Genomic DNA, 16,488 nt, shown 5'->3' with positions numbered 1-16,488 from the left:
TTTACCAGATGCTGGAACTACTGCAATTTGCAGGTTATCACCTTCGGCTCCATACCAGGAAAAGCTGCACTTGCTGACTTCTGCATAGCAAATCTCTGCTACTGGGGCAGCAGCAGGTTAGAGTGCCTCTCTCTATTGAAATTGTGTTTGCAATTTCACATCAAAACACTCCAAGGTACAGATGTAGCTCCATCATGAATTATTATTAATTATATTTTGATCTCATATCTTTTCCAAGGTGCTCCAGCTGTTCATCTGTGTTTCCCAGGAATGTCTGGTCAGGACCTTGTCTTCCACAGCTGAACCACATATCATGTGCCATGTTTCTTATAATTTAAAGTGGAACCCCTAATAGCAATCATGCTGGTCATGTTTCTGAATGTTTCTCCATGTTAAAAGCTCTCTAAATGTAGTAAACTTGAACATCAGTGAAAAAGGCTTAGCACAGCTTTCTTCCTGGATGTGTTCATTTACTCTAGGCAGAGAGCTTTTTTCATATTCAGAAGACAATGACCTCCAGCTTGTAGCCTGAAGTGGTACAGCTGAACATTCTTCCAATTTTATTCTGCTAAATACATAGGTTGGCTGTCACTCACACAGCTGACAGTGCCACCTGTTGCTCTAAGAACTGTAAGTGCGGAATTCCTTTTATGTACATCTGAAACAACAGCTGAGACACAGTACATTCACCTGAATAATAGTTACAGCAAATGAAAATGTATTGATTCCATAAATCACCCCCCAACAAGGCAAAGTATTTGCCTAAACCTGTGATAGCCTAGTCTTCAGATCTGAAGTTCAGTTTCAGAGATGGCTCCTCCTTTATCCAGGTACTCCAGGGATAAATCCACATGACCTTGAAACTGCATGTTACTGGTTCAGATACTTTCCAAACTGGCCCCTCTTCCCATGATGAGGAACAGGATGGCACATGTCCTTCTCCTCCTTCCTGTGCACTTTCCCCCTTTTTGCTAATTGCCAGGGGAGACAGTTCATCCAAGTTTAGCAGATTGTATGTGAGGTGTGGTTCAGATAATAATCTGAACTCTTGCTAATCACACTCCATGTGATTTGCAAAAGGAAGAAAAAAAGGGGTAGGATATGTGTGATCTTGCTCCACATCATGTGAAGAAGGACTAGTTCAGAGATTATCATCCAAATCAGTCCAAGATTTCTCTAGTTCTAAGTCAGCTCTTATACACCATTGATACATATCCTGCTTATAATCCAAAAATGATTTCAATGTTGGGGTTCATTAGATCATCCAGGACTTTAAGGCAAGAGGGTTGGGTTTCATGGGGGAATGCTGACATAAGGCTCCTACAGATAGGTCACCACAGTAACACTTCACTTTCCCAGATCTAAGCTGTAAAACAGGGAAAAAATGCTTTGCACATAATGGTCACTTGATAAAGAAGACTGGTCTCTTTGAGAAGGGAACAAGGGAAAAAAAATCTCCCTGCTTCCTTGGTGAAGGCTTTTTCCTGGCAATGTTAGCATAAAAGTTTTAGTTAGTGGCTGACAGGGAAACAGAGGGAAATGGATTCAAGACGGCTTCTGTTGTAATAATATTCTGCCCACAGTGTCATTGGTCACCTGTCGGGGAGCATCTGATTCAGGAGAGCATTTTCAGGCTACCCACCTTTATCTCATATTTACTGAATTTGTACTTCAGGAAACCAACTCTGGAGTCCTGTTTCATATCTCTCCATTCTCAAACCACCTCTAGGACATGGAGGAGACATACAGCTTTGTCCTGGGTTTCTCCTTGGAATGATCTGATAAGTGTCACCAACTTCAGTGCACTGTCCATTCCCCATCCAGACACCTGTTTGTAATTCTTTCAGGGCTGACCCCCGCCCAACATTTGTTTACAGAAAAGTTACAGATGTTTTAGTTTTAGGTGATTTTAAATTGAATTGAATCATTTTAACGTGTTTTGAAAGATTTTTCTCACATCTTTGTACTAATACTGTCAAGACAGCTGACAACTGCAGTTAAAATACAACAGTGCTGCACTTCTAAAGGTGGAGGGGAGAGAAAACCCTAGGCTGCCATCCAGATCGACCACCCCTTTTGATGCTCACACACACAAACTCAACATGAAGCGTGTGATAAGCGATTTGAGTCCCAGCAGGAAGTTGTTCCCAAGCCAAGTGCAGAGGGTAGCTGTGATAGCACAGTGAACTTGAGACCCTGCCCTGTATATATTACCTGAACCTCTGAGATGTTTGTTCCCTTTTCTCTCTTGCTGACAACAGAACATGCTTGTTTTCCTGGGGTTGGTGGTTGCCCTGCTTGACCTTGGAGCTTGTGCTCCACTGCAAGAAACCGGCAACCGTAATAAGCTCCTTCTGGTCTCTTTTGATGGCTTCCGCTGGAATTATGATCAGGATGTGGACACCCCCAACCTGGATGCCATGGCTAGAGATGGGGTGAAGGCAAAATACATGACTCCTCCTTTTGTCACTCAGACAAGTCCTTGTCACTTCACTTTGCTTACAGGTGAGTACCTGGAAGAGTGAGATGGGATGTGAGAGAAGTAGTGTTCAAGGAACTGGAAATGCCAGCTATTTCTTCTGCTTAAGTCTTCCACAATTTCTTCATTCACAATTTAAATGTGGAGAGATATACAGTAAGATGCTCCTCTCATTCAGGCACTATCAGGGTGTCCTGCAACACTCCACTCAACCTTTGGCAGAAGTTACCTATTTTTTTTCATTAAGGATGCCACATTCCACATCCAAAAGCTATGAGGCAGCTCACCTGCTAAAATAGTAGCTACTTAGTGAGTCAGGATGCTCACATACAAACATATTTATCTAGAACACAAATGGGCCCAGTTAGGCTGGATTTGGTCAATCAAAGTTTCCAGGGCCACTATCAGACTTTAATCAAGGTGTGGCAGAAATTTATGCTCTTGTTTCATGCCTAAAATAAAGAAGCAATGAGTCTCCATGTGTCTTTTGTATGAATGCTGTTGTGTTGCTATTTCATACTTGCTCTAGAATGGCAAAGAATCACTACCAATCTGGCTTTTGAGATAATATTTCAGAAAATGCATTCATTCATTTCATTCAACATCTCGAACAGCCCAATCCCTGATGTGGCTTCTGCTGCATCCTGCAGGGGATTTTCAGCTTCTGGAAGTCTCCTCAGGGTAAGGGGACATTTGTCCCCTTGTCCCAGGGTAAGCCCCAGAAACAGCTATGGGGCAACTCAGACCTGCACTAGCTCAATTGTTCCACACTTCTCACATCAGCCTACAAAAGAAATGCATCATAATCATCATCACTCTCAAAATGCAATGTTTTTTCCATAAATGAATACTGTACAATGCTACACGTTCTTCTGCTGAGGTTCAGTGTATTGTCTTACTGGATTGGAGGACTGCGCTGCTCACTTCACCGGTTTCCCTTGGAGTGCCAGCAGAAATGCTGTTCTTGTGAAATCTACCCAGATATTTTGTACTTGATTAGGAATCACAAATGCTATGAAAAACCTCACTGCTATTATAAGGATAATTGCAACTGATGGATGAAATAGATCCTTCTCCCTACATTCCTCATATTAGTCTATGCCTAAATGTTATTAAAGCAATGGGACTAATTCAAAGCATTCAGTGTTAGACCTGAGCCTATCTTAGCAGAGCAGAGCTGTTTGAATAGTGCTGAGGTGGCAATGATAGCGTAACCAAGGTATATCTCATCTTGTTCATGGCCCATTATCTAAATCTGTATTTTCACAACCCATTATCTGAATCTACAGAATAATTTTGCATTTAGTAGAGAAGCGCAAAGGTAGCGTGCTTTGGGACTGGAGGAGAAAATCTGAGAACCAGGACGGTACTTGAAGGTATTATGGCATGGACAAGAAACAGAGAGCAATAGGCTGTGAGGTTGGACAGGCCTATGTAGCAATTTCCAGACACTCTACAGCAAAGAGAACCTGGAGGCGCCTCTGCGGAGGCCTTGCTGTCTTGGACTCTCAAAGACAACCAACCACAAAACACCTCAAGAATGGCAACTGGGCCACATTCATTAGAAACATCTAGCATCAGTTTCCCAAGTGATGTAATCATAGTTGAGCAGGTATAAGTGGGATGGGACCAACCCATAGCAAAGGACAAACAGGACGGACGGCAAGAGAAACAGGGCAGATGAAACTGGGAAGAAGGGAACCAAGCAGTAGCTTCATGCTGGCAGTAGTCTGGCCACTTGAAGAAAATCCTGAACTGGAACTGACCTGACCCAGATAAATTTTATATACAGGATTCCTAACCAATTGAAAGGCAAGGAGTCGAGATTCAGGGCCTGCAAACCCCTTCAACAAACTGGGAAGGCTGTACAGTTGCCCAGGCCTTGCATTTTCGCTCTGTATGGCTAGAACCCCTGGAGGGTTTAGCCAGCTACAGCTTCCTTCAAGAGCTCCTGATTTGTTAGTACCTGGGGATGGTCTTTTATTGTCCAACAGGTAAGGGTAATAATGGATGAGCATCCACTCATTCACTTTGAGCAGGCAACTTGCTACTAAGTCCCCTCTCATCTCTCCCCTGGCAGGAAAGTACATTGAGAATCATGGGGTGATTCACAATATGTGGTTCAACAGCAACACAGGACAGAAGTTGCCTTATTACAACACACAGGGGGTGTCTGCCTGGTGGGACAATGGCAGTCTCCCTATATGGATCACAGCCCAAAGACAGGTAAGCCAGAAGCAGAAATAGGGAACTATTGCATTTATTATTGTATTTTTCTTTCACAGCTGCTTTGATGGTCTCTTCAGGTGTGGAAAGACAGGGTGGAAATCTTTTGATAAATAAATTCATAGATGTGACCCTTCCCTTCTACCATCAGTTCAAAATGTTTCATCGTGGATTTAGCTTTATTTTATTCCCCTAGTCACAAAATTTGGATTCCTGTGCTTTCTAGTACAGTGTCAGGGCTAGTCACCCTAGGAGAGGGGAGTAAAGGAGGTAATTTGTACCTGGGCCCAGAGTCAGAAAGGGGGCCCAGAATCCAAAGGAAGGGGCCCAGAAACTTCCTGGGATCTTACATTTTCTAATCTCACCCAGATTCACTGCACATGGGGGATGCTGGGGGCATTACTATGGGCACATGGCAGTGACTACTGCCACAAGCCATACACACCAGGCCCAGGAATGCGTACATTACAGTATGATTTCCTACAGTAGCTACAGTAGCTCTTTAGCTTGTGAATCCACTTACCATGAAGGAGTGTATAGGAGCTCAGCCACCCAGCTGCGGGACTGCACTGCTGCAGAAGTTGGTTTTGGTGTACACAGGACACTTTCCACTCTAGTGTGAGCCTGAATACAATTTAGGCTTTATATCTGAAAGATTTTAGAGACATAGGAGTGTGTTTAGTTTAACAAATTATTGTATCTAGCTGTCAGGGCCAGGCAGGTAAGTAGATCTGAGCTCTGCATTGGGAAGACTGTTAAACTTGGGCTCCAAAGACTATTCCAGCCATTTTTCCCTTGTCTGTTTTGCACCCATTCTGCCCCCATTGCCACCTCCCCATTCTGTTTCACCCCTTCCCTCTTTAGGAAGGAGCCCAAAAGAAACTTTGTAACCCCTGATAAAATTCCTCTCAGAGGCCCTGCACAGAGTAGTAGTAGTAGTAGTAGTAGTAGTAGTAGTAGTAGTAGTAGTAGTAATAATAATAATAATAATAATAATAATAATAATAATAATAATAATACAGGTATTTATATACCACCTTTCTTGGTAGATTTCTCCTCAGACTTTAATTCAAGGTGGTTTACATAGGCAGGGTGTACTAAATTCCTGTACTTATTTTTACAATTGAAGAAGGTTCTGTCTTTCAAGAACCACATTTCAGATGGATCTTTTATGATCTGGTATCACATTCTGGCCTCCATTTGCCTCCCACAGCAGCCAAAGATCAGGTGGAATAACTTGGCTAGGCTTGTCAGCTGCTTCAAGGTCTCGCCGTTCACGATGCTGGTGGCCTCGAACTGGTGACCTTTAGATATTATCTTCAGGCAAACGGAGGCTCTGCCCTCTAGACCAGACCTCCTGCCCCATAGTCCCATAGAGTACCCATAGTCCTGGATGTGGGAAAGATAGCTGCAAAAGATATGGGATTCTACCTACTTTCACCACTGGATGTCCAGCCCTGGACTGGCTTTGAGGCTTCACCACATACTTAGCGATGTCACCAATGTCTTCTTTATTGGCTCAAAAATAGAATTTGACAGCTTAATAATAGAAAATTTGACACCTCAAAATATGAGGTGAGAATTATGGCTCCAAAAGGTCTTCTCTAATTTCAGAGAAGAATGTTAGTCTACCAGTCCATCCCCAACACCACTTATGTTCCTCTGTGCTCTACCAACAGCAGTGATGGAATGGAAGAAAATAAGGATGTGCCAAGGCATCTGAGATGAGTGGGTAGAGAGAGACTTCCCTACTGCTGTCCTTCATTTCACCCTTGCAGCAACAAGTCAGATCTGTGGTTCAGTGGAATGAGATAAAGCCATGGTTCTCAAGCGTTTAGCACTGGAACCCACTTTTTAGAATGAGAATCTGTCAGGACCCACCAGAAGTGATGTCATGACCAGAAGTGACATAATCAAGCAGGAAAATTTTTAACAACCCTACAGCCCAATCCTGAGCTGCCCCAAGCTACGGGACCCGGCAGCTCCACAGAGGGCTCCTGCCGGATCCAGCACCTCCCGCGCTACCGGCTGGAGCTGAGCCAGCTCTGGCAGGAGCCTGGCGGTAAGCCCCGCAAACGTACCTTACGGCACGTTTGCGACTGTGGTCCATGCCACGGAGGCACACCATAGACCACAGGATCAGGCTCCTAGGCTGCAATCCTACCCACACTTACCCAGGAGTAAGTACCATTTACTATCATTGTTAAAAGCATATATATAGTAACCTGTTAAAAGTACAGACCTGTGATCTTTCCCCAAATACAGTCATATACCATGGTAGCATGAAGTCTAATATATTAAAAATAAAATTTTGGAATGGGGACCCACTTGAAATTGGCTCACGACCCACCTAGTGGGTCCCGACCTACAGTTTGAGAAACACTGAGATAAGGAGTTTGCAGGGAGATGGGGGCAGGCAGGTGGCAAGGGTTTGGAGGCTCACGGGGGGGGGGGTTTAGATCCTCACTGTACTTTAAGTGACATCACTGGAGTCTCAGTGGCATCTGATTTGACTCACAATGAATCAAGCTACTTCATCCCTTTACTTTGAGTGGAAATAGTTTGGTTTTCTGAACCCAGTTCCAAGTTTGATAGGATGAGATCAGCCACCACTGCTTGGAAGTAATATGCTTCTAAGGCTTTCTCTGCAAATTATTGAGGGCTAGGAATTTAGGATGGGCCATTCTCCACATAATGCCCAGTATCCGTGTTTGCATGAGGTGACTGCAGACATGCAGCTCTGTCTGATGTTAAGGTTTTCTAGATCCATGATGTTCTCCTTCTAGGGTCTGAAGACAGCCTCCTTCTTTTTCCCGGGTGGGAATGCCACCTACCAAGGGGAAGAAGTGAATGTGAAGAGGGTGGAGAAACTTTTTCACAGCTACAGCAATGAAACCGAATGGAGGCAGAACATTGACACCGTCATGAAGTGGTTCACTGAAGACAATCTTGACTTTGTTGCCCTTTACTTTGGAGAGCCTGACTCCACAGGACACAAACATGGCCCAGAGTCACAGCAAAGGAAGGACATGGTTCGCCAGGTGGATCGGACAGTTGGCTACCTGAGACAGCGTATTGAGGAGAATAGCTTGAACTCAACACTCAACTTGATCATCACATCTGACCATGGCATGGTAACAGTTATTAAAGAGAATGAAATTCACCTCAAAAATGTGGCAAACTTCTCTTTTCGAGACATCAAGTTTGAGTTGGTAGATTATGGACCTCATGGGCTTCTGGAGCCCAAACCAGGGAAATTAGAACAAGTTTATGAGGCCCTGAAAGTTGGTCACACCAATCTCCATGTCTATAAGAAAGAAGATATGCCCAAGAGATTCCATTATTCCAACAACTCTCGGATCTCGCCTCTGGTGTTATATGGTGATCCTGGATACGTAATCCATGGGGTAAGAAGTATTCTACTACCTAAATGGCTTATCTCGTTCTTGCTCCTCTTTTCTTACTATGCCTTCATTTTTGTACATGGATAGCACGAGGGAATTTCTCTGGGATGGCAAAACAGGATAGGAGCGGCCACATGTGTGCTATTCCTTAGTGCTTTCTAGTGTAACAATTGCCTATATCTGCATGCTTTTAACCCCTCCTGTTGATCTCACCCCTTCCCAGATAGTCTCCTGGCAATGGTCAGAATGAAGTGAATACCTTCCATGGTACCTCTTATTTCATTTTATTTATTATTTTTAATTTATACTCTGCCCTTCCCACAAGATTCAAGGTGATTTGCAAGAGTCAAGCTTTTAAAACATGAAAAACCAAAAACTAAAAAAGGCTAACTAGTTGCTAAAATAGTCACCACTAAAACAGAGAGCCAGTGTGGTATAGTGATTTCAGTATTGAACTAGGATCAAGAAGACCTGGGTTCAAATCTCTCCACAGCCATGAAACTCACTAGTAGCCCAAACCTGAGCTGCCCAGCACAAAATGGCTGCCACTGCATATTATAGACACTGGGCAACCGCTAGCGACTCCCAACATCTCCTTGTGGGAAGGAGACATTCGTCCCCCTGGGTAAGGTAAGAAGTTCCACAACAGGGCAACTTGACTCTGCACCAGCTATTTAGCCAGCACAGAGTAAAGCAGCCCCGTGTGGGACCGGGAGGCCTGACGCAGGGCTATGGATCAGGCGGAGCAGAACTCTGTCAGTCCCACCCCCTCCTGTCTCACTCCCTTCCCCCGCCCTCCCTTGCCCAGGAACACCTCCCTCCATGCCCCAATGACCTGTCCACTGCCCAGTGCTCACCTGGAACAGTGGGTGGCATCCGGTCGGCCTCCAACTGACACTGGCCTAGAACAGGCTCGCGCTGGACCAGCTCCAATGCTGGGCTGACACTGTCACAGGCGTGGCATCAGGATCAGTCTCTGGGTGTCCTAGAGTCAGCCACTATTTTTTAGCTTCACTACCTCGCACGTAGCTTCACTACCTCACATGTTGAACAGGGCACCACACCTTAGTAGTCAATTAACAGTGAGATGCAGTGAATATTTTATCTCTGTTAATGTTGTGTATAGCAGGAGAACCTACATAAACACAACATACTTACCCTTCACAGTTTGTATCCAACATGCAGAGTAGATAAAGATCTTTTTTTTCTTTTTTTTAATCAATCATTTAAATCAATGTAATGTTCAAATGTTGAGTTACAGAAAGGATCGTGCTTGATTTTATTAAATTCAGATTTCATTTTAAACCAGATTTAAAAAAAATAGAAACACATCTCATAACATTGAATGAAAACCTTCCATCAATGCCACGGACTTGAAAGCTGCTTTTTCTACATTTAGTAAAAAAAAAAAATCATGGAGGAAAATTCTGACTGCTGATATTAAGCATTATAAATTACATAAGAATTAATATATTGTGGAGTATGAGCTTATTACTGGATCTAAGAACTAGCAAACACCAGGATCCAGAAGATGCTGGCTTGAATATCACCAGGATCATCCGCTGAGCCAGCATGGGTGACCTTGTGCTCGTATTTTATGTCCTACAATTGTGTAAGCTCTGCACAGTATTCAGTTTACAAGTTATGGAATGCGTATTTAGAACACTAACAGCCAAGAAGTGTGAACATATTATTGTGCCCAGTAACTACCCACCATTGTTTCTGAAAAGTTCAAGACCAGTGTTTCCCAACCAGTTGTATAGGTACCACTGGTGGTACTTGAGGTGCTACTCACAAGAACCCAGTCACCCACCGCCTGGCAGTGAGACCAGCAATGTGACACAACAAATGATGGTAGAAGGCTCAGCTCGGTGGACAGAACTCCAGTGTGTGCTTTTTGCATGTTCAAAAAGCCCTCCTGTCTGCCCTGACCCTCTTACTGGTGTTTATAGTGTTGCATCTGGCTTTCCAACCTGGAAGTAACTGCCAATGACATCATTGCCAGTTACTTTTAGTGGTACTTCCAATAAGTGGACCATGCAAAGTGGTATGGCAGGGGACAAACACTGAAAAATACTGTTCTAGACATTTACAGCTCAAACCCAAGCATGCTTACTCAGAAGCCCCATATTGTTCAATGGGTCCTACTTCTATACAAGTGTACACAGGATTTCAGCCTTAGCCTTTAAATCAGATCTAGCTTAGTGTCCTTAAATGTGTATAGAGACAACAAAAGCTTGTGTTAAGGAATGATTTTATTGACACGAAACGAAAGTGATTTTATCAGAAGAGCATGAGCTCATATAGGAAGCTACTTACTTGTGCTCTTTTTCTCTGTGATTTAAATCATTCCAAAGGAATGATTGGGGAGGAATGATATGGGGAGCCAAAGAAACGATATGGGGAGCCAAAGGAAAAAAAAAATGCACTGTATCTTTGTGGCTTACTGGAGAATGGGAGTGAGCTAGACTGAAAAATTCAGTAGGCCATGTCATCTCTTTCCTCTGCAGAGATACAAAGTACAGTTCAACAAGGGGGAACATGGCTTTGACAATCTGGCTATGGATATGCAGACCATATTCCGGGCTGTGGGACCAGCCTTCAAGAGAGGTCTGGAGGTGGAGCCTTTTGAAAGTGTGAATGTTTACGCCCTCCTTTGTGATTTACTGGGCATCACACCTGAGCCACATGATGGATCCTTGACAGACATGCAGTACATGCTGGTCAAAAATGCAGGTTTGATTTCACTGTTTAATAACCTTTTAGTATTGTAGCCAACTAATTGGCTAATTAACTTATGCAATCAATCTAATACATTCTGATAACACAGTGCTATGGAACATAATGAAAGTGAGTATAGAAAGAAACTGTTTCATATTTTTTTCACTCAGATATAAATATGCAAGCTGTATACATTGTCTTCAAGACTAGTATCACACCTGTCTGCCAAGACAATCTTAGAGCCGAATCCTATCCAACTTTCCAGCACTGATGCAGCTGCAATGCAGCTCCAAAATAAGAGAACAAACATTTCTTCATCCCTCACAGGATGAAACACACGACTCTTTGGCATGACTGCATCAGCACTGGAAAGTTGGATAGGATCAGGCCCTTAGAGTTCACATTTTATGGACCTTGCTACCCCCTGCCAGCAAGTGTGCCTTTGAACTGACTCCAACTTCAGGAATGAAATCCTACCACCATTTAACCACTTCTTTGCTCATGATCTCGTCTTCCCAGTCCTGAAATTTGGGTAGTGTCAGGCCCTTTGTTCTGTCTCCTGGACAGTTCCCAAATCTTGGGGATGTCTCCTAGCCACCTCCCAGAAGAGGCTCAGTTTCTGTCTGTGGGCCAGACAGATCACAGCTACTCTCCACTGAAAGCTACCTTGTCAGGAAGAGAAACCCTGTTTATGTCACGTGGCATGTCTTGTCTGAACTTCAATAAAAATATAATTGAAAAATGGGTGGACCTGCTCTGGGCATCAGGAACATTCTGGCTGGCAAGTCTCCTGACAGCTATCTAACCACAACAGTTTTAAAATTCAGCGTCCACTTATCATGTGACACTTACCGGAATGAGCCTTGAAAGAAGTAGCATAATTGGGTTTGGAAAGACTCGCACACATTTGCAGATTACCCTGTCAATAGTCATTAGTTAAAATGGGCTAATGTTTGCTGCGTGCTGACTCAATGTGCAGTTAATGTTAAAGGTGGAGTGAAAACCATGAACAGAGCTCTTGTCTGGTCCCCTCTGTAGCACTGACACTGAATGCTGTTGAAGATTCCATCTTGAATAGATGCAAAATGGCACTGTCAGCTTCCACATGCTTGCTTTTCACACTTGGAAAAGATGCCCTCAATGGGCACCTTTCCCCAAATTGACCCGCTTCCTTCTTGCCACTGCTGCCCATTTAATTTTGCTCTCCCACTGGGCCCAAGCCACACCACCAATTAAGTGAGTGGAAGCTGCAGCTTCTTTTCCTCTGTTGTGTCACTTCATGCTTGAAGAGGTGAGATGAGCAGGCAGCGATAGCAAGCTGCTGCTGCAGGGCTGCTGTCATTTTGAGGGGTAGGCTGTGGTCCCTACAGGGCCTCGGCAGGAGCCCACAATGCTGACCTGATGCCAGCCACAAGTCTATTTCCAGGCATCTCCAGGGACTGAGCATATCAGTCCCTGCACTGTAAAAAGCCCTACTCCTGCGTGCAGACCATCCTGCTACACTTGGTGACCTGGTCCAAAACAGCCGGTTGAGACATTCTTGTTGAAATAGTGACATCTTGTGGCTAAATCTGTTCATCACGGCTTACTCCTTGCCTTAGTGCAGAACCCTGAGTTTTAAGAAAGCAAGCTGGAAGCAACTCCTGGGGCCACCTCCTCACTTTAGGAAACCTTATTCTTGCTGAAAGTTTCACCCAGTGAAAGCCTTTCGATGAACTGGGAGGATCTGGAAGATCACTTATGTCAAACTATTACTTGCTGCAGTCTGTGATCGCTCATCAAGGCTGCAGCCAGCAGTTCTTGAACCATTCCTGCAGCAGTTGCAGGACCTCCCTGGGCTGAAAGCAGATGCTGCCTCACTGTGCTCCCTCTGTGTTCCAGGGATAGACAGATTTTCGTCTCCAGCCACTGGGAAGCTGGCAATGATGCTAGGCTTCACTGCCTTTCTGAGACTCGTGACCGGGATTCCTTGTACCATGGTTCCATGAGGATGTCCTCCAACTTCAGAGGAAAAACACCAACCAGGTATGGAGAACTGAGACTGTTGCTTTTCGTTGCTTTTAATAAAATATAAAACAACAATCAGTTTAGGCCCAGCTTTGGACTCTGGCTACAGTAATATAAAACAGCCATCTTAAAACAGCTCAAGCACATTCTGCTTCCCAGACACCACTAGGAGTCAGCTGGGCTGGCTCTCCTACAACATTAACCCTCACATGACCAGACAACTTTGCATGTACTTGTCTAAAGGATTAATTTCCCTGCAATAAGGGCTGCATTTCCAGTGTTTCAAGTAACAAGAGGCAACCTAACCCTTGATACATTTTGTCAAATTCTGACAGTAATACCTGCAGGGAAGAATGCCTGGTTGGTTGGCCAGTGTTGGAAACCAGTCTGGAAGGATGGTGCTTTGGTCTGATTCAGCAGAGTTGCTCTTGTGCTCTACCTGTTGGCATCCTTCAGTCTTGGAAGACTATGGTATTGCATTCTGAATGGTGGTTCTGGAACAGAGTGTCCTCTCCAGTGCGCAAAGCCTGGGTAGAGTAGATATGGAGGATAGACTGTTTCCAATGCAGCAAATCTCCCCTTTCCACGTCGCTGAAATAGTCCAATGGAAAGGCAGAGGCCAATACGGTTGGTTCCAGCAGCGTCGCAGGAGTTGCCAGAATGTGACTGTGTTCAGTCATGAACTGCCTCAGGGACTCTGGCTCCAGATTTTGCCTCAAGGTTGACTCCTGAAGTCTCTTCCATAACTGGATGTAGCCACAAGGCAGTGAAGGTTTGGGATCAGAGTTTTCCTTCTCTTAGATGAGCTGCCTTCCCAGGCTAACGAGTCCCATCCACCCGGTGGCTGTTTAGTCACGTCTTACGACAAGTACAACCAAACTGAGGGCCTATTTTTCTCCCCCAGCAACAAAGTATGGATGGAGCAGGCAGGATTGCATGAACTGAGCTCTTTCTAAGAAGCTAAAAACCTAATCAACTGTTTAGGAAGGAGGGGAATGAAGTCTATCGTCCCCTTCTCTCCTAAACAGCTAATTGGCAGGATTGCTGCTTTATAAAGACACAGCCTACTTGCATGCAGCCCCATCTACTAGACTGGGAAGAGAAATCGTGCGTGCAACACCCATCTGTTCATGGTGCACCTCATTCAACTAGAGATACATATGTTGAAGCCTGCTGCTATGTGCATTTAACCAGTTGTTGGATTGGGGGGGGGGTGAGAAAGAGAGAGAAATTTTACTGTGTATTTTATTATTGTTATTATTAATATTTATATACCACTTTTCAACATAAAGTAGTTTACATAGCAGTTTACATGTAATCACTGGTTACTGCTGCCGCCCAGCATATACTATTTCAGTGAAAAAGCATACAGGTATGATCATCGTACATGATTATTCCAACATAGAGCCTTCCATAGATCCAGAAACTTTTGCAATATGTGAAGCAACCTCAAGAGGCACTAGTATCACTAGAATGTATCAAGACTGTAAGTCAGGACTGAAACTAACTGAGGAAGAACTTGGAGAGTGATAACCTTTTGCCAAATGCCATCAGTGATGCCAACATGACCACATCATCCTTCCCCAGACAGACATCTCTGTTATCTTATGCAAGTCATCCCCCCACACCTGCACAGTAATGTGTTGCAACTAGGGTGATGCAATAAGCACTTGGAATTCATTGGCCCAGACCAAATGTGCAGTTATTCCATAGGAAAACATATCCTTTGTGAGTTTTGAATTTCCACCCATTTGAGATTTGCAACAACATGTTCACTAGAATCCCAGGGTTTAAGCTATTTCTGCCCAACGTTGTATATACACTACAGGGATCAAATGTGTACACCTGAGGGCTGGGCAGAAATGTGTTAACCATTAACCCATTTCTGCCCAGCCCACAGGTGTACACATTTGATCCCTGTTGCCCTTAATTTCCTGGCCAAAGCTGCACTTGTCCCTCCTCTGCTGCTGCCAATCAACCTTCAGCAGACTTCCTGCTTCTGCAAAAATCCCAGCAGTACTTGCACATAGAAAGGGGAGAGACTTTCCCCCAAGGATTTTGTCTTCTAAGAGCAGAAAACTTATTGGTTCAGGCACAGCACTGAGTCATAGCTCCAGTTTTCACAGGAGTGTTTCCCCCCCCCCCCCATTCTGCTGTTTTGTTCAGTTAAGAAGTGAGGTTCCCCTCAGGGAAACCACTTTTGAAATATGGCGCCCCTCCCTGATTCCAAGCAGGAAGGTTACTTGAAAATTAAAGTTTGTGTGAGCCATTGACAAAAACAATTGCTGCACACTATTCATTCTCACTCACTGGAGACCTATGAAGCATGCATCTGCTTCTCTCCCCGCTTTTCTAGCTTGGAGTCCGCACCAAAAGCAAGGATATTGAGCTTCTTAACAGGGAACAATGGCAATCTCACCACACAACAGTGCATCAGTGCCCTCCTTTCGTGTCAGTTGAGGGTGGTGTTTGCAATGAGCGCCATTGCTGAGGTGGGGGACCAAAATGCTTGTTGCATGGATGAAGTGATGAGTGCAAGCCCAAGAACTGATTGGGTACTGTCCCATGGCACTCTTTGGTGGGAAACCGACATACTTGAGGGCTGGAACAATGACCAGTGGAGAGGCTAGTACCACAGGTCCTGATCCACCTTTATGGAACTTGTGGACAAGACATGCAAGCAACTGATCCAGAAGTCCATCCCAATGAGGGAGCCAAACCCTCTGAAAAAAGAGTAGTCATGACCATTTTTAGACAGGCATCAGATACCAACTTCAGAACACTATCAGCCCGTACGCAGTTAGCATGTCCACAACGTCCTCCATCTTTGCTGATTTTTGTGAGGTCATAATGGTCACCATGCTGGGGTTGGTTGTTGGACTTAGTGACACACAATGGATCATTGAGGGGTTTAATGACAAAGGCTTTGTGAACTACATTGGTGCCCTGGATGGAAGTCATATTCCAATCCTATATTTGAGTGAGGAGGCCAACAGTTATCTCAGTCACAAAAGATAGTGCTTCAGGCAGTGGTGGATTCCAGAGCAATGTTCTTGAACATGTTTCTGATGGTGCCCAGCAGATGCCACAATGTCAGGACTCTGCAGAATACCCATTCTCTTGAACATTCTCTGCAGAATGTTCGAGAATGGAGGATGGCTCTTGGGCACCCAATGTGACAGAGGAGACCAATGGAGTCACTAACCTGCCCCAATCACTGGGGATGTCACCTACCTGCTGTGAGCATTGCTGATTAAGCTCTACCCATCATCCCCTGTCCTAGAGCAGGAGCATTTCAGGTAGATCCCCAGCCAATACAGGATGTTGGTGGAGAGGTCCTGTGGACAGTTAGTGATGGTGAAGGAGTCTGCTTAGAAAAGTGAACTACTGCAAATGGCTGGTTCCAGTGGTAGTGACAACCTGCTGCTTCCTGTACAATTTGTGTACAATTTCTTGCCTGTTACCATGTGGGCTTTTGCACATTTGGTCTGAGCCCATAGATTTGGATTGAGATGGAAATTCCTTTCTTCTCTTTTGTTTAACTCTTGTCTGAGTAATGGCTATACTGTGGCTACACAACACAAGAACAAAGTCTATATTTAGAACACCTATGCCATATATGAACATAAAGGGGACAATTTTCTGTGTGCA

The 16,488-nt window shown here is 44.4% G+C and overlaps 1 protein-coding gene across 1 annotated transcript; it reads left to right on the top strand.

Annotated features, from left to right (window-relative positions):
- Positions 1-2,264: 2,264 nt before the first annotated feature.
- On the top strand, positions 2,265-12,818 carry ENPP7 (ectonucleotide pyrophosphatase/phosphodiesterase 7). The gene is made up of 5 exons (XM_066612859.1): positions 2,265-2,505; positions 4,560-4,705; positions 7,492-8,112; positions 10,620-10,845; positions 12,712-12,818. Exons 1-5 carry the CDS (start codon positions 2,265-2,267, stop codon positions 12,816-12,818), a joined length of 1,341 nt encoding a protein of 446 aa, XP_066468956.1.
- Positions 12,819-16,488: the final 3,670 nt, after the last annotated feature.

Source organism: Tiliqua scincoides, chromosome 2 (genome assembly GCF_035046505.1).
Source record: "Tiliqua scincoides isolate rTilSci1 chromosome 2, rTilSci1.hap2, whole genome shotgun sequence".
In the NCBI taxonomy this organism is placed as follows: domain Eukaryota; kingdom Metazoa; phylum Chordata; class Lepidosauria; order Squamata; family Scincidae; genus Tiliqua; species Tiliqua scincoides.
The sequence above is the reverse complement of the archived record's forward strand: the minus strand, read 5'-3'. Positions and strand labels throughout refer to the sequence as shown.

What these genes read in the sequence shown, in the direction of transcription:
- ENPP7 (XM_066612859.1), top strand. Translation starts at nt 2,265, where the DNA reads ATGCTTGTTTTCCTGGGGTTGGTGGTTGCCCTGCTTGACCTTGGAGCT. An exon ending in TCACTTCACTTTGCTTACAG is followed by an intron (nt 2,506 to 4,559) that starts GTGAGTACCTGG and finishes CTCCCCTGGCAG; the next exon opens with GAAAGTACATTGAGAATCAT. An exon ending in CTGGATACGTAATCCATGGG is followed by an intron (nt 8,113 to 10,619) that starts GTAAGAAGTATT and finishes TTTCCTCTGCAG; the next exon opens with AGATACAAAGTACAGTTCAA.